Below are 17565 nucleotides of genomic sequence, written 5' to 3'. Positions count from 1 at the left end.
TAGTATCGAAAGAATGGAACTACACCGTGCCAAGGCAATGCTAGAAGGCGATGAAAGGGACTAGGACCGCCTTACCTAGTCTAAGTCTTCTCAGGTACACTGATCGAACCACTGCGCCACGTGATCGGGCGGTGCTCACCGCTCGGCGGCACCAGCCACATTCTCGCGACACAAAAACTTCCCGCCGATTATCTTCACCCCACGCTTCAAAACCCACTATCCACCGCTTGCACTCGTCTTTTCGGTGCATATCTTTCAGTGATAATGGCTCCGATGTCTCTTGCCGACCTCGTCGCCGCTCTGCCGGCCGAGGATACCTGGGGACCCGCTACTTCAGGTGACAACATGCTTGGAGGCGTTCCTTACGCTCCTTTCTCAAAGGGTGACAAGCTTGGCCGTATGGCTGACTGGACCGCCGAGTCCAAGGACCGTGCCGGTCAGGGTCGTCAGCAGTACAACCGAAACTTCAGAGGTAAGTCGGATAGAACAAGTTCAAGGAGGCTTTTTAAATTTTTCATATATGTGTCGATTCGCTAAATCGACGAGTTTTTTGTTTTCATTTCTTTGTGAGGTTGTCACTTACAATCTCTGTCTCCGTATAGATCAACAGGTGTACGGTGCCGGAACCGGCAGCCTGTTCACGATCCAGGGCGCCGAGGACGAGTCCTCTTTTTCCGTTGTCGACAACACCCGTACCTCCACCAAGCGCACCTTTGGTCGTGGCGGTGGCACTGTTTTCCGTGGCCGCGGTGGCCAGCGCGGTGGCCAGCTCCAACGTGGTGGTGCTCGTGGTGGTTTCCAGCGTGCCGGGGGTGGCCGTGGTCAAGATCGGGGATATGACCAGCGCGGTAACCGCGGCCGTGGCGGCCGTCGCTTCGGCTGGAAGGACTACGACAAGCCTCAGCGCACTCGTGAGGCTTCGGTCAACATTCGCCCTGATTGGCAAATGATCGAGGAGGTTGACTTCAGCCGTCTGTCCAAGTTGAGCATGGATGTGAATGAGGGTGAGGATCTTGAGTCCTACGGTTTCCTGCACTACTACGACCGCTCTTACGACAAGGTCCCTGTCAAGGGTTCCGAGCGCAGACTCCAGAGCCTCGACCGTGCTGCCTACAACGTCACCACCTCGCAGGATCCCGTCATCCACGAACTCGCCGAGAAGAACCAGGCTACCGTTTTCGCTACTGCCGATATTCTGTCCATGCTCATGTGCGCCACCCGCAGCGTGTACTCCTGGGATATCATCATTGTTCACCAGGGTGGCAAGATCTACCTCGACAAGCGCGCCGGTGCCTCCATCGACTTGGTCACCGTCAATGAGAACGCTTATGATGCCCCCCTTGAGGTTTCTGAGACCTCTGGCAAGCAGGAGCAGATCAACACCCCCAGCGCCCTGGCCATGGAGGCTACTTTCATCAACCACAACTTCGCTTTGCAGACCGTGACTGAGTCTGACGACTCCAAGATCACCTTCACTCACCCCAACCCCTTCTACAACGAGGCCGAGGAGACCGAGCCTCTCGCCTCCAAGGGCTACAAATACCGCCGCTTCGATCTCGGCCTCGAGCGCGACGGCGAGGAGCCCATCCAGATGATCGTCCGTACCGAGGTGGACGCCATCATGAAGAACCCCACCGGCGGTGCTGACCAGCAGCTCGTCGTCAAGGCTCTGAACGAGTTCGACAGCAAGGCCCCCGGCTCCGGCAACGCCCTCGACTGGCGCAGCAAGCTGGCCTCTCAGCGTGGTGCCGTCCTGGCCACCGAGATGAAGAACAACTCTTCCAAGCTCGCTCGCTGGACCACCCAGGCGATCCTGGCCAAGGCTGATGGCATGAAGCTCGGTTTTGTGTCTCGTGCCAACCCCCGCTCTGCCGCTGGCCACGTTGTTCTCGGCGTTGCTGGCTACAAGCCCAAGGAGTTCGCTGCTCAGATGAACTTGAACCTCAGCAACGGTTGGGGTATCGTCCGCACTGTTGTCGACCGCATCCGCGCTCTGGACGCCGATGAGCCCGAGGATGCCGTCAAGAAGTACGTCCTGATCAAGGACCCCAACCGCAACGTCCTCCGTCTGTACAGCGTTCCCCCTACCGCCTTTGAGGAGGACGACGAGGCCGAGGTCGAGGAGAAGAACGACGAGGATGAGGAGGATGATGAATAGATATAAACTTTGGGATTGCGCCTGCACGAATGACTCCATTCCCCCCTTCCCCTTTTTTTTTAAGTTGGAATGACTCGCTTTTTTCCTTCTCCCTTTGTTTCCACCCTAGTATTTACTTGATGTGCATAACGTTGCAAAAGTTTTGAATCAGGAATGACATGAGCCTTGTGATGAGATTCGTCATGTTTTAGTACTTCCAAAGAAGGGTAATAATGCATCGCACTCAATATGCTCGCTAGTCTCTGTTGGGTACGGAATCAGGTCTTATCCTACAAGTCATAAGTAGATTCATTCTTAAAGAGCCATGACGTTTCGAAAGGAAGATGGCATCAAGACCTCTGAAGTCGATCGTATGGATATGAATGAAGCCAAGGGAAAATACATCGGAAAGCACCTTAGACCTCGTCCGTGACATAGCCGAGTGGGAATCGATATGACCATGACGGACGTCTACTTCTCAAGCCTGAAAACAGCAGTGGAGATGATCAAAGTATTGACAATTCAGACGGAAAGACAGAAAATGGATGAAAATGTACAAAAAAAAGGGCCCTCATTCGCTGAATACGACTGGCACACAGGCGACTTGTTCGGGCTGAACAACAGCATGCATGATGTATGAGGAAGACAGTCAGAGAGAGAAAGAGAGAGAGCAATAGATCCTCTGGAATATGGTAATTGTCCGTGAGCACTTGGATGTATAAGGGGAAGAATGTACCGAATGACCAGAACGCCACAGCGGACGCCCCCGAAAAAGAACAGTCAAAAAAAAAAAAAAAAAAAGGAAAGATGAATCAAAAGACTAGGAAATCGTCTAACAGAAAAGGGGTGGCAATGCCGCACTCGAGTCTGCTGGGTCATGGGCTTTTAACTTGTTGCTCTGATTCAAGGGGCACTTCATGACCAAGGACACCACAGCGAAGGTGACACTTTGCACCCGAGCGCAAGTCCTCTCTGCGGGTACGGGTACGTGCAGGTCAAGTCAAACCAGTGCATCACCCATAGATCGAGTCATCGCGGACACGAACCACGCTGAGATCCACCGTCGTACCAAGCACACTGCTGAGGCAATCAATCAGCTCAAAGTCTTCGACAACGGCCCCAAATCCATAGCAGCGGACTTTGGTGTTCAATGTGTCAATGATGATCTTGATGTCTTCGCGACGGAGGGAGTGATAGAGTTCATGATTCTTGAGGCACTGTAGGGCCATGATTGGTGTGATCTGTCCATCTGTGACAAGCTGGCGACTCAGGTTTAGCAGTGTACTGAGATTCGCCAGGGGAAGGTCGTATGTCTTGTGAGGATAGGTTTGATCTGGAGCTGTGTTGGCAATATAACTGGGTGGCGGACAACTGGCCATCAAGGCATGGCCGGAGAAGGGCATATCTTCGTCGTCGGCCTCGGTGATTGAGCGGCGGCAGAGATAGTCCGTATGTTCGCGGCAAGGTCCCTCGAGTCTGTGGCGAATAGTCAGCAAAAGCGGTTGGGGATATTGTCGGGCGTGGACAAAATATCAGCAATGTGTGACAGTTGGACAAAACGCACGTCAAGATAAAGTCAATTTGCAGCTGGGGATCATTCTCGAAAACCCCTCGCATCACCGGCACGGGGGGCTCTGCACCCTGGCCGACAGAAGACCTGTCCATTGCAATATTCTCCATAGGGCTGGCATGATACACTGTTTGCTGCGGCACAAACCCCATCGAGGCCGATAGATCGGGCTGTTCCACGCTATGAACGGCTTGCGGACTGAGGCCTGGAGAGATAGATGTAGCTGGTGTGATGTTTTGGAGATTGTTGGTAGCGTTGGTGAAGGCGACTGAATTGGATCCTGTACTGCTCGGTGCGACGGGACTTGACTGGAATGCCCCCATTGAGCCACGTTCCGCCATCTTTTGCTCCAAGTCTGGCGCAAAGTTGATGCCGTGCGCGGAGAGAATTTCTTTCAAGATTTCATTCTCACATCTTGATTTCTTGAGCATCTCCTGGTGTTGCTGAATGGAGACTTTGGCCTCGGAAATTTCATTGGTGTATGCCTCGCGGAGTCGCGACACTTCGGTCTCTAATGCTCGCATGTACTGCTCCTTTCGTTCGCGATGTGTTCTATCGCCGCATGAGTGAGTTGATTCTTATCATCGACGCAGTGGTCTAGACCAAATTCATCGGAAGAAAATTTTGGGTTTGATACCTCTGGGCTTGGCGGTTAAGCTCCTGACGTCGCGTCATGGCGGGCTTACTATCGGGCTTAGGCCCGCGGCGTTTAGGAGCAGCCCCATCTACGTGATTTGACGTGAGTCGGCATTGAAAATCAACGTGCTCGGTCTGGAGGTGACGTTGTAGGTACACATACCTCGCGTGGCCTTTTTCGGTCCGGTGAAGATCTTGAAGAATTCCGTGCCAAAGGTACCTCTGTTGGGGGTCTCGGGCTGCGAGTCTAGAGCCGTCAACACCGGATGGCCCGCTAACGCGGGCGACCCCGGCAGGGAGAGATTAGCGTGGGCCGTCGCAGCCATGATGAATGAGGAATGTGAGAAACACATGGACATGTCTCTGATTTTGTTTTTTGTTTTGTGTTGTGTTGTTTTTTTCTTTTTTTTCCCCAAAATCTCCGAGACGATCGCGACGCGGAAAGGGGGATTCAGCAGCGAGGGATATGAATGCCTTGTGGATATACTGTGGACAGTGATACAGTGCGTGATGGTCGATGGAGGATGGGTGTGAAACCCACTACCAGATCTCTGATCCGCCTGGCCGCCCCCGATCTCATCGCGAGCACGGTCGCAGAAATTGGAGCTTTCCTGGGGCTCCAGATCGGATCCACGAAGACCCAGAACAGACGACACTTACTCGGAAGCTGCTGCGCATCTCGTGAATAGATGCCGGCCGATGCCATTGCAGACGGATGTGTCTACACAGTCGGAGTTCGAAGCAGGTGCTGTAAGTGGACCTTTTGGCGAAGAGAGGGAGAGAGAGAGAGAGAGAGAAAGGGCAAAAGTTGAGGAAGGAAGATAACGAAGAAAACGAACGAGCACAGGAACAGGAACAGGAACAGGAGCAAGCACAAGCACAAGCACAAGGTTTCCCAACGGCGGCCGACAGGGAGTTTGTGCTAAAGAGGATGAGAGAGTGTCCGAGCGGGCAGAGTGGATGTGATGGATCTCGACGGACCCGATCCAGCAAGACTTGGCCGATGGGGCTCGACGGTCTTCTTGTGACGGTCGAGCGGAGATGCAGGGGAAGAAGAAAAGGGTGTCGAGTGGTGTGGAGGAGGATGGAAGTGGTCCAGCTGGGGCAGAAGAAGAATAAAGAAGATGCATCCGTAGTGGTGGAGGGCAGCTTTCCACCCCGGATGAACGACGGTGTGTGCTCATGACTCTCTCTTTTTCTTTTTCCCTTTTGCGCCCACTGGGGGAAAGCCCGTCACCTGTACTTCAGGATACGGCTCCCGTGACACCACATGCCCGCTTTTGTCCAGCACAGACGGTCGTCACGCCGATGTACCCGATACTTTGACCTCTGGACATCTTCCTGTTCGAGTCTTGGACTTGAACATCCACACCTCCTCAGCCCTGCATGGCTGCAAGCGATGCGGGTCTCGTGAGATGCTCCCAGTCTTTATCGAGTTGTACAGCAGATTGCTGATGCAGTGATCAAGAGTACGAGTCAGTCTGAGTCTTCGGAGACTCCCATACCCAGCCATCACAAATAGAGAGAGAGAGAGAGTGTGTGTGTGTGTGTGGGTGTTTGATATGGCAATCAGCCTCCTCTACAGTTACAGTCGATCCGACGTCGTGGACTAAATCAAATCTAACACATGTATTCGAGTTTCGAGGAGAGGTCGTGCAGACTCCTGACTACAGAGTCCATTGCCTGTCATGGAGTAGAGAACAATCTTGCAATCTTCTTCATTGTAGTTGGGTCCCTAAAATCGAGTCTCAAGATGACGCTGTGATCGTAGTTGGAACTCGACCCAAGGACAGTCCCGGATGTGTGAGTCTGAGACAGGCGTGGATTTCAACAACATCTTTCTCATCATTCCATACCCTCAGCTTCTCTCGAGTCTGCCTTCTAGACTTTCGACTACATCCTGTATTGTTCGCCCGCGAGGTCCACTCCAGGCAAAACCCACTCTGCAACGGTCGGGTGTGGCGGCAACGACTGGAGCAGTGTCATTCTTTACAATCCGTAGTATACACTTCGGATACATACTATAATAATGACTATGTCATTGTATAGACTCTCTCATGTGCGGACGTGGGAATTGTTTGTTTGTTTCATATCCTTCCACCTGGCTGACGCCTCCATTGGTCCTCCTGACCAGACGTGGGCAACATTTCAAACATGACCGTCAAAGCGTTTCATCATGGAATTCTGACCTCAGCAACTCGTGGTAGCGACCGCGCATGCCACGCCAGATTCACCCATTCGGGGCCTGAAGCAATCACTGCCTCGATACGAACTGCGTAGGCCAGTGCTGCCGGTGGTCGGATGGCCGGGGTCTTCCCAGATATGACAAATGCCTTCCTTGTTCAAAAGACCGACAAGTGGACGGGGCAAAATCTTTCTTTCAATAGTCAGTGATAGCGCCCCGAAAGCACAGGTTGCATCGACCAGGAGCCTCGAGTCAGAAAGACTGGAAAAAGGAACGAGAAACCGAAAGAGGTGACAAAAACGAGACATTAAGACTGGATTCGGATGACCCGGCGTGATCGGTAGCTTCCAGTGCCACAAAAATGCAGAGTCTAACAATACCAATAATGACAATCATAACGGAAGTCATATCTTGTTGGTGTTAGACCCGGTGGTAGTTCTTGTACCGTGGTTGTAGTTGGTAGTCACGACTCACCATCCGGTTATCCGCAGGACTCGAACTGTAGAGTCACTCGAGTGTAGTACACTTCTACACTCCCGCCGCATGCACATCTTCCTTCTCTGTGATCCACTCCTGCGGAACAATTCCACATTCCACACAGCGCATCGAGATCCCTCGAGCTTCCGGTGCACTAAGTGTCAGAAGCCCGATCAACTTCTTCCCACCTCGCTCCTCGAAGAAACAAGAACAGCCAAGTGGTCTTGGACACCCTTCAACCGGATTCCTCCCTATGGAGCGGGGGAACGACAGACAACGAGATGAAATCTTAGTGCATGTCTCCGCCCCCAGTACCGTCCGTGATGACGCTCGATATAGAGCCCAGGTGGCCGCGATTCGCGCGTTCGAGCCCTTCTCGCGCAGACTAGTGAAGAAGATCGACCACGATCTGCTCGCTGTGGAAGAAGCCCCCGCCGTGCATCACCTACCCGAGGAACCTGCCTCGCTAGGCCCAGAGTTGTCGCATCCTGCGAACGAGCATCGACCAGTATGCATAGTGGACGCAGGCAACGCCGGTGCTCAGACCATGACGGCTGCAGCCGCAAGAATTGCAAATTCCACGCCGCCGCGCGAGGATCGTCCGCCGATCTCTCCGGCTCTGCACGAAGAAAATCAAATCAGGCCCGATCCGCTGCTGTCCACCGCAGCAAGGTCTGCCTCGCATTCGCGAAATCAGACCCGTGATCTACGGGGCAATGAGGAGACGCACATCGGCTCCGAGACCCAATACGTGCCGGAATCGATCGAGAGTCCTGTTGGCGTGATTCCAGATTCACAGCCTGAGGCGGTGGCATCCGCAGTGGTCCAGCAGACAGGACACCCCCATACGATGCAGCCCCCAAGAACCTTGTCGCCCTGCTACAGCGGTGATCGCTCGCCGACGAGATCAGTCAAGCGGCGACGGATCGAAGCAACCCAGGCTCGGCCCGCCGAGAACCATGCAATCAGCAACGGAGTCTCTGCATCAGAGATCATCGCCGACATGGCCATCCCCTCAGATCCAGCCCCTCGAGAAGAGAGAATATCTACCGTAAAGGAGAGTATTGACATCCCTTCTTTACAAAGAGGTGCATCGTCGGACACTCATCGTCCAGAAAAGGCCAACATTCCTCCGGCGCCAGAAGAATCATTCCGAATCTCCGCCTGCACAATACCCCCGAATTCAACAGGCTCCAGCCTCAAGTCCCCTGAACATGAACCCCACCGCCATCACTTCGAAGGTGTCACACGAGGATCCACCTCCACGAGCTCTATCAAAAGCACCGAACCAAAGCAGCACCTCCTTTCCTCGCTCCCACTCACCATACACCCTCCACCTCCACCCATCTCCAACTCCCTTTTCACCACTCATGTCACGCCAACTCTCGCCATGCTCACAGAACGACTCAACCCATCCCGCACTTATCAGCCCTTGCATCAGACCCGCGATCTCGATCCCCTTGAGCGTGGTTATTGGATACTGCACATGCACGTCCGACCCGCTTCAACCCACCCTTCACCATCTATCGCGTCACGCTCTTCATCCCCGCAGACACGGAAGGTCAACAGGTTCAGCTCCGTGACTTCTCCTTCTCGCTCTGAAACCTGGTCTGAAGCCGACTTTTCCAGGTTCTGGACCTTCTTGTGCGGCTTTGTAGAGGAAGCTCGTGCCGGATGGGGCGTGTGGTGTCTTGCAGAGCGCTCATCTTACTCTCCGTCCACCTCGGGACGAACCCCAAGAAGAATCTCAAAGGACGGAAATGTAGATGTAGACAAGGACAAGAACAAGGACAAGAACACCGACACACATCCCATCCAGATCAACCCAGTCTCAAATCTGGATAACCCGTCGGTCTCGGTACCGGCACCTGTGCAGTTGGTCATCAAAGTATATGGCTGGGGAGAAATCGCTAGACACGTCTACTTGATGCTGTATCTGGCCAGTGAGCGGCGCGTGAAAGGAATGGGTTTGAAATGGGTAGATCCAGCGGAGAAGGTGATCATCCAAATGCCCTGACAAGCTCAACGCCCACAACTGATTGCTCGGTTGGAAGTCGAGCGGTTACATAACTTCATGACACGAATCGTATTGAGAGACGGTTCAGCTTGGAAGAAAGAAAGAAAGAAACACCCCCACCCCCCTTCTCCATCGTTTTTGCAATCAAGGAAATCGGCAACGTTTCTGTCGCAGGCCAGACGTCTATTCGCGGTATTATCGCATATCTCATTGATGCAAATCATTTTGCCCTTTAGCTTGAGTGCTCTTGGGAAGAAACACACTCTGTGCTCAAAAGGGATGACACCAAGCTAAGGTAGTCCTACAGCCTCGGCCCCTATGTACCCGAGTATGTCTCATTATGAATCCAAACGAGACTCCAGTGACCTGACCAATATCATGTAATGCGGGTTTCATGAATCTGATACACATGTCCACAGTTCACACACGGGTCAGCACAAATGCAAAACACACGCCGAACACGGAAAAAACCCGGAGCGACGTATGATAAAGTATGCTGGCTCTATGGGAGTGATTAGCTTCGTCGTCTTCAATCTTGCTGCAACACAACAATGAGCGAAACTACTGGACGTAGAAAAGCCTGTCATGTAGTCTTACAGTTACATCGGGAGTCATTCGCAAAGAACGCGTCTATTGTAGCTGTGTATGCCTAAGTAATGGACCACATAAGAATAGGTGTACACAGAAACGAACAAGGGTCGAAAGGAGATGAAAGTTTAGATATCAAACGATCCTTCACAGCTTGCCACGGGGAAACAGATGGAGTCTCGCAAATCAGAGGGTTCTTCAAACTCTGATAATAGAAGCGATGGCGAAAGAAAGGGAGGTTTAATGCGCAAGCCTGACTGAAATCCAATCCTCAGTGCGCCAACGCCAGAGACGTTTGTGAAAAGAGAGAGTGAGGGGAAAAAAAATAAAGACAACCCCAATCGAAATAAAGACAGGAATAGGAAGGAATCTGAGCGGAATAGTTGTGGTCCAAGGATAGATGAGTTGCGAAAATGACCGGGCGGCTGATGAAGAAACGATGAAATTGGAGAGAGTGAAGAAAGGAAAGACGAAGAGATATATCAGCGAGATCTAGTAATTAAGCTCTCCACTGCCAGATCCACCCACGGCGTCCAGATCCTCGTAGCTCTTCAAGCTGCGGCCCTGTGTGGCCTCTCGGGGCGGAATGCCCTGGGTTCCGTTACCGCCATTCATGGCATCTGGGAAAGGATGGGGAGGAACCATATTCGCAGCCGGGTGGCCCGGAGGCACAGAGAAGTTCGATGGGCCACGACCACCAGGGCCGTACATGCCAGACATGCGAACAGGACTGAGACGGCCATTGCCATTTTGAGGACGGCGGCGGTCATAAGGCCCAGATCGATGAGAGTGTTGCCGGTGACCTCCTCGTCGCATCACTCCCGGTTGATGCAGGCCTCCCTCCCCAGTACTATGAGGGCCACCCCAAGAGCCGCCCATGAACCCTGGTACCCCACCGGCACCGAATCCGGGAGCAAGGGCGGCAGCGTTGCCGGCAAAGCCCACGTTGTGGAGGCTGAACCCGCGAGGAGTTCCACCGTGTCCGTGACCAGAGCCATGGGGGAAGTGGCCGTTGCTGTTAGCATCGGAACGAGATGGAGCGATGCGCGAGGGATCAAGGACATAAGCATTGACCAGAGCCAGCTGCCACGAAAAATGTTAGTTCTTGTTGGATTTGGATAGTGTCATTTCCATCAGCTGTCGCTCAATACTCACATTACGCTGGATGCTCTCGAACCACTCGCCGTGACGTTTCTCAACGTGCTTCCGCCAGAAGTTCTCCGCCTTGAACAACTTGGTACACTCGGGGACCTTGCATCGGTAACGATCATCAGTCTCTTGCTTGACGTACTTGGCAAGTTCGTCCTCGAGTGCCTCCTCCACTGGCTTGCCGCCGAGGCGACGTAGATCAGCATTTTCAGGCTCCAGAATTTGCAGCAGCTTATCCTCGAAGGTCTTCACCCAGTTAAAGGCACGCTGAAGTTGTTGTTCTGACTTGGGGACTCGCTGTGGTCGTCTGTCCTGGGCGGGTGACGACGGCTCTTCGCCTTCTTCACTGGTTTCCTTTTTCTTAACAGGGAACGGTTGCCCAAATGCACTGGCGCGAGCGACCTCCTTGGCTTGTTGGGAAAGGCCAGTTCGCGGTCGCCGCAGATGGCCACCGGGGCACTTGCGACCCAACTCGTGGACCGAGTCACACTCAAAGACGCAGAAGAAGCAAAAGTTGTGGACACGACGCAGGTACTCCACCATCAAATCTAGCTTCTTCTTCTTTGCCAATAGCTCCTCATCGTCCACTTCATCATCCTCGGCGCGATCTTGCTCCTCACCCTCCTCCATCTCGCCATCTTCGGCTCCATCTTCATCAAACTCGCTTTTTTGCTTCTTGACCCTCACAGGCCCGGTGACAGGAGGCTGGAGCCAGCCTTTGCCACGAAGGTCTTCAACACGCTCTTCGATTTTGCCCGACCCGTCCACTTCGCCCATCTCAGAGTCTAGATTTGCGACCAATCGTCGAGCTAGCTCTAGATCACGGTCAATACGTTCGGGGGCAGAAAACAGATCCCACAGCGCCTTCTTCCGGGGCTGGCTTGCGGGGATGTGAACGCCTACATGGCAGGTGAAATCACCATGGACTGGGTCATGGATGGTCTTGTCATTGACGGCCTCGAGCGCCTTCTCAGCGACGTTCACAGTGGCAGTTTCACCTATGCCAAGTTCATGGTCCATCTCTTCTTCCCGCCCATCACCTCGTTCAACCATCTGTGTTCGCTCGCCACCAGGGTGCAGCATGATCCAACCCATGCGATGGAACTTCTTAGAAGGATTTGGATCGCTGAGGCTGAGCCACTTGAAACCCCCATCATTTTCCCCGAGGTGCTCTCTGCAAAAGTCCTCGATTTTGTCGCGGCTCACATTGGGAGCAAGAGTCTTGATGAGCAGAGCAGGCTGGGATAGCGCCTCGTCGCGAAGTTCGCCTCCCCGGACAGGGAGAAGATCCAGAACTCCGAGGGTTTCACCCACAGCGGTAGCTTCACCTTCCTCCTTCTCCACCACACCCCCGGCACCGTCACTTTCGCTCTTGTAGATGCCCTCCAAAGTGAAGTCGTCGAAAATACCACCGTTGAGATCATTCTCCCACTGGTCATATGCGCCTTTACGGAATCCGAGCAACCGACTGCGAATTGGACCCCGGACCTCCGCAACATAGCGCTCCTTGAACCATTCCTCCTCACGATGCTGTTGCACAAATGCGCGGGCCAGCTTGACCTGAAGGTCGACCTTGTAGGAGTCGTACGCGGCTTGAATCTGAGCTCTCTCTCTATCACGATCGTCGCGAGCTTCACGCTCACCTTTGACGCGATCTGATGGACGACGGCCGCCATGCTTGGCACGCTCTTTTTCCTCTTTGATTGCCTGCTCGGCGCGCCACCATTCGGCGAACCAGGTGAAGCCGACTTGGAAGTCCAAACTCAAAGGGTCTGGAAGGGGATTGGTTGGAAGGGGTCGCTTTCCAGAGTCTTGACCGGGGATGTATCGGTCAATGTGCATAATGTTTGGAGAGGGAGCGCGTCTCCTATCCTCCCGATCACGCGCGGCATGTTCACGAGAGTTGTTGTAGAAATCCTCGCGGGGACGGCGCTCGGAAGGCTCGTAACGGTCAATCATTGGTGAACGAGATCGGCCGCGTCCACGGCCTCGTCGGTCCTGCGAGACTACAATCACAGTTTAGCATATGCGTGTTTGTTCAAATTGCTTCAATCTTGCGCGTTCTCATACGAGAGATTGGACATACCTGGAGAGCGACGACGGTCGTAAACAGGTGGCCGTCCATAGGAGTCCGCCTCGCGGCTTCTGCCCGGAGAGGCATCATAGGCGTCGTATGAATCCATTTTGATTGTACCACTAGCGTTGTGGGAAGCGTAATATGGGCACAAGGCCTGTCAAAGCCCACTTCTAGCGACGAGCTCCAGTGTGGTCGGGATGAGATTGGCGTGACAAGGTCTTCGGCGATTTCGGTCAGGATCGTTGAAACGGAATCGGAAGCTATCGGGAAAGTCAATAACAAGGCCCGGAAGATGAAGATCAACGCGGAGGAGGAAACACGCCATGTAGGTTCGATTGTCCGGAAAGCGGAGGGAGAGTGAGACAGCAAACAAGAAGATGAAACCACCCCGACGCCGGATAATTATTACCGGCGACTTCCCGTATAGGAAGTAAGACCACCGCCAAGCATCACATTGTATCTGGAAGAGCCATGGTCAAGGACAAGACGCTGGGGAACAGGTCCATTGATGGTTGCCTCCCAAGCCGACGGCAGAGGACATTGAAGCCAAGTGCGATCGCACCACTGGTACGAGACGGATTCCATGACCGACGTCTCTACCATTGTAGATGTTGAGGAGGTATCAGGGGGGCAAACACATGACTGGATGAAGGGAGGGTCCAGTGAACCCAGGGGTGGAGGTGGAGGAGAAGAAGAAGAAGAAGCGCTAAGCTGACGAAAGAATGAAGACAAGGGTAAATGTCACAGAGGCTGAAGAGCCGTTGTAGCACGGCAGAAGACAAAGAAAGTGGAAATAGAGAATTCTGAGAAAAGAATGAGAGGCAGGCCACCTACTTAGAGAAGCCCAGAATGAGACTGCGATTGGGTTTGAAGCCAACGGAAAACGAGAGCAGCTCCGTCGCAGGGAGGTGGAGAGTGTCAAGTGTGAGCGGTTGGAGGTGATCAGAAGGTTGGAGAGAGCTGGAGAAGCACTAACTCGATTAGGGAATGGCCTGGTTCCTGAGTTCGGCGTCTGGAACTAGCTGGTCACCTGATCAAAGCGGGTGCCAAGCTGTCTGTGTCCAGACTGTGGGTCTGGCTCGGCAGACTTGACGGTCAACGGCTGACAAACTAATAGGCACGGGGGTAAATTGACATGATGAACTCACTGAAGGTATGTTTTCACAAGTTGACAAATGTGTATATCATGAGTCACGAATGAGGTCATGTGATTTTAAGCTCTATCAGGCTCTATGTTTAGTAAATACCATCTAGTTCCCCTGACAATAGATGAATGCTATACTGGTTGCTGTCCACTTTTGGAAGTATATGCCATGACAGATAAGTTTGTACTACAGTAGTAGCTTTGAGTGGCATTATGCGTATGTATGTATAGGTTTATTCAAGAGCTTTTCGTCTATATGAGGTCCTCGTGTGATTGGTAATCTAGAAATTCGTGAAGAGCAAGGTTATACGACTGAACTTTTAGACAATGTCCCTGTTTACGAAGGATCTATTAAGCCATGCCGTGAATCATACTGGTACAGTACGTGGATGCTATATATAGACTTATTCACTGAGCCCAACATGCTCTATCTAATAGCTCTTTTAGATCCAGCTCTAGCGGGTAGGCATAGCTAATACCGGGTTAAGTAAATGTCATGGATGTGTTAAGGTAAGCCAGCGCGTAGTGCGGATTATCCTCCATCTACCCTGCCTAAAAAAGTAGCATTGATGCACGCTTGGACGGCAACGCTAAACGTTTAGTACTCATTAAATATTATTGTCAGACTACAACTCACTCTCTTCTCACTTCAGATGCAAAGCTCGGCTCATAAGCTAAGACTTGGCCAAAGTCAACCGCTTCGTTTTCTTGCATCTCTACTTCTGTCCGTGAGTCCTAATTCTATTTTTTTAAGGAGCAAAAGCCACATTTAAAACTTATGCTCCAGCACTACGGCATCTTTGGAGGACTCCTGAATAAAACGAAGATCTCTCAACTCAAATTGAAGGTGGTAAGTTATCTCATTCGACGCGAGATCCACACCTTACAAGCACCCACGTTCCTTTCGCGCGTTAAACACTCCTTCATCGGACATCGATCGGATCACTCCATCCACATTCCAACTTAACGCCAACCTTATCTCCGAGATTGAGCTCCAGAGAGGCCCGTGCTCCATCTGCCCCAAATTCCAATCGACCAGCCCACAGCTGCCGTCATAGGAAATAAAGTTGAGCTCTTCAGCTGTCGTTGCTGGGAGGCCCAAAACCAGGAGCTGAAAACCAACCCTCTGCATCTGAAGGATGAAGGGTTCTCTCCTCGAATCCCGCTGGGCCCCAGGTAACCACGACGCCTACGACCAACATGAACACCCATCTTACTCCTACAACAAACCCTCCTACCACTCAGTCTCAGCCCCGCAAACCTCACGTTCCTCGAACCCACCATCACAATGGCAGTCAAAAGCTCCCTCACATCCACCGCGCACACATAGTGTCCCTGCACCACACACGACATCCTCCTCATTACCACCACCTAATACCAACAACCTCCTCCCTCCCGCCGAAGAACTAGCCCGCTTCATGAAGATCGTCTCGCGATTACGTTGGAAACTACCCTTCCTGGCAGAAGCCTACCGCATAGCCACCGAGAACACCCAGCCATCCTCTGAAGCAGAAATCATGTTCAAGATCGATTTCTTCGAATACTACGCTCTGCTGGAGCGCGCGATCGTTCATCTTCTCGCCGTGTTCAACATCACCGTTTCTTCAGCGGGGGCGGGAGGGCTCCCGGCGCGCGGGCGCTCGTACAATGCCGGTGGCGGGGGCACATCGACAACAGGTAGCTACGGGGGAGGAGACAGTGGTTCAGCCCTCTCACGTAACGGCGCCTCAACACTCCACCGCTACCACGCAAACGTTCTCTCCGCGCTCGAGTCTGAAACGAGCCCGCTCACCCCGGTATTGGGCTCTGGCCATGTATTTGAGCAATTACGGCAAGCAAAGGAGCTACGTAATCGGTGGAAGACGGCCGATATGACGACGGAGCAATTGGCACGGGATCCGGTGGGGAATCGGGACTCGGTGCGGCCGTTGGAGAGTTATGATCTGGAGGGGATCCTGAGTGCGATCTTTGCGGGGTTGGAGGAGGGGTTTATGAGGGCCAGAGCGCATGTTGAATTGTGTAAGAGGCCTGGAGAGGAGGTGGAGGAAGTAAAGGAGGGAGGGTGGGATTTCATGGTTGATGCGATGGATTGGGAGGCGGTTTGAGTGGGACGCCACCCGGAGAGATGGCGGCGGCGGGTAGGAGCAGATAGGACATGATGTGAAGCGATGGGATGGACGAGGTCACATCTGTGTTTCCGCGTGGAAACTACTACTCATATGGAGTCGAAACTGTATCCATGGATAGCGGTGATGGCGGTAAGCTCATACTGTCCGTGGATGTGGTCTGCGTAACGCTAGCGCGGATGATGATCGGCGGGCTCATGAGTGATCAGCTGAAATCAATGATTCTTTTTTACTCTTGGCTGGCCCAAGACTATGACTTGATGTTGATCAATGACTGATCACAGGTGTCATTCCTATGCGCGGCGCCTGCTCATTCGGTGAATGGGAATCAAATCTGTGGAGCTGAACGCATACTTTCACTTTCGTCTATGAGAGCCTCAGAGATACTAGTAGTCAATAAATTCGGAAGGCATACCGAGCCATCAGAACTCTTGCTGGGGCTTCACGAGCAGAGCGGACTCGAACAGTATGGGAACTTGATTGAAGGCATATTCAAAGCCTTGGACGAGGTCCGACTTTCAATAGCGGGGCCATGGTGGTTCTAATTTCAAAGGCTAGAAGACAGACACACCACTACCACGTCAAAAGACGAAGATTCTCGATCATGTCAAAGCAGGTACATGAAGGACATCAAAATTTGCCTGATAACTAGAGACGACGATAGTGGGAATCACTCTGACATATTTCCAGCGAAGGAAGAAAAAAACAAACCACTCTAAAGTCCTTTGCCAGTCCAAATTCATCAAGGCCCAACGCGCAAAAAAGCAAATCAGCTGAGAAGAAGTTAGAAGAGGGGGGGAAAGAATCTGGCAAGCCCCAGAAAATCTCTGAGGTGTCAGTCAATGTACAAAAAGTGGCAACGAGCTCTCCAACAGTATGAACAAATGAAGCCGCAACCAAGGGTAAGCGACAGTGTGCACGTCCAGCTATTCCATTGACCGTGGGTCACAATGGCAGAGATCTGAACGGTGTAGGGGTTTTCGAGGGAGAAAGTAGGGTCCAAATATCCTCAGGGTCACACGACGCATTTCTGTCCTGGGCTGTCACCCTCTCAACCGGCAGGAAGTGGGGGATGGGGGCTGATGCTCTTGGGAAATTGGATGTCAGGCGAGAGACGGTCTGAGCTATGGCTTGAACCAGCCCACACGGTGGACTTCAATCGCACTGCTTCCCGGATCGTCACAGCAATCGCAAGGGCTACTCGCATCTCCTAGTGAAAGAGGAAGAAGAGGACAGTTAAAAGACACGTCGAAGGCACAAGAGGTGTTCCACGTGGTCACAGTGAAGAAGGGGGGGGAGCTCCCATACACATTGAGCGCTATCACAATAAAGACGACAAGGGGAAGAAAAAAGAAATAAACTGAACAGGGGGGATTCCATGAGAAAAATGAAGAGAGCATCCATCCATAAGCCGTTAGTCGCAACAAAAGAAACGAATCAAACAGAATAATCACATCAG

The 17565-nt window shown here is 52.6% G+C and overlaps 5 protein-coding genes across 5 annotated transcripts; 3 read left to right on the top strand and 2 right to left on the bottom strand.

The window, feature by feature from the left end:
• Positions 1–264: 264 nt before the first annotated feature.
• On the top strand, positions 265–2158 carry N7539_008251 (eukaryotic translation initiation factor 3 subunit D; the record flags this gene model as incomplete). The annotated part of the gene is made up of 2 exons (XM_056937851.1): positions 265–472; positions 603–2158. 2 exons carry the CDS (start codon positions 265–267, stop codon positions 2156–2158), a joined length of 1764 nt encoding a protein of 587 aa, XP_056786943.1.
• Positions 2159–3150: 992 nt separating this feature from the next.
• Positions 3151–4669, bottom strand: flbB (the record flags this gene model as incomplete). The annotated part of the gene is made up of 4 exons (XM_056937850.1): positions 3151–3613; positions 3702–4259; positions 4345–4432; positions 4507–4669. 4 exons carry the CDS (start codon positions 4667–4669, stop codon positions 3151–3153), a joined length of 1272 nt encoding a protein of 423 aa, XP_056786942.1.
• Positions 4670–7258: 2589 nt separating this feature from the next.
• Positions 7259–9022, top strand: N7539_008249 (uncharacterized protein; the record flags this gene model as incomplete). Its single annotated transcript, XM_056937849.1, has 1 exon — positions 7259–9022. The coding sequence occupies one exon, from the start codon at positions 7259–7261 to the stop codon at positions 9020–9022; it is 1764 nt and encodes a 587-aa protein (XP_056786941.1).
• A 1080-nt stretch (positions 9023–10102) lies between these two features.
• Positions 10103–12942, bottom strand: N7539_008248 (putative arsenite resistance protein Ars2; the record flags this gene model as incomplete). The annotated part of the gene is made up of 3 exons (XM_056937848.1): positions 10103–10693; positions 10766–12765; positions 12846–12942. 3 exons carry the CDS (start codon positions 12940–12942, stop codon positions 10103–10105), a joined length of 2688 nt encoding a protein of 895 aa, XP_056786940.1.
• A 2177-nt stretch (positions 12943–15119) lies between these two features.
• Positions 15120–16085, top strand: N7539_008247 (uncharacterized protein; the record flags this gene model as incomplete). Its single annotated transcript, XM_056937847.1, has 1 exon — positions 15120–16085. One exon carries the CDS (start codon positions 15120–15122, stop codon positions 16083–16085), a length of 966 nt encoding a protein of 321 aa, XP_056786939.1.
• Between the last annotated feature and the right edge of the window lie 1480 nt (positions 16086–17565).

Source organism: Penicillium diatomitis, assembly GCF_028827545.1.
Source record: "Penicillium diatomitis strain IBT 30728 chromosome Unknown utg000012l_segment0_segment0, whole genome shotgun sequence".
In the NCBI taxonomy this organism is placed as follows: Eukaryota; Fungi; Ascomycota; class Eurotiomycetes; order Eurotiales; family Aspergillaceae; genus Penicillium; species Penicillium diatomitis.
This window is presented reverse-complemented; position numbering and strand designations above follow the sequence as displayed.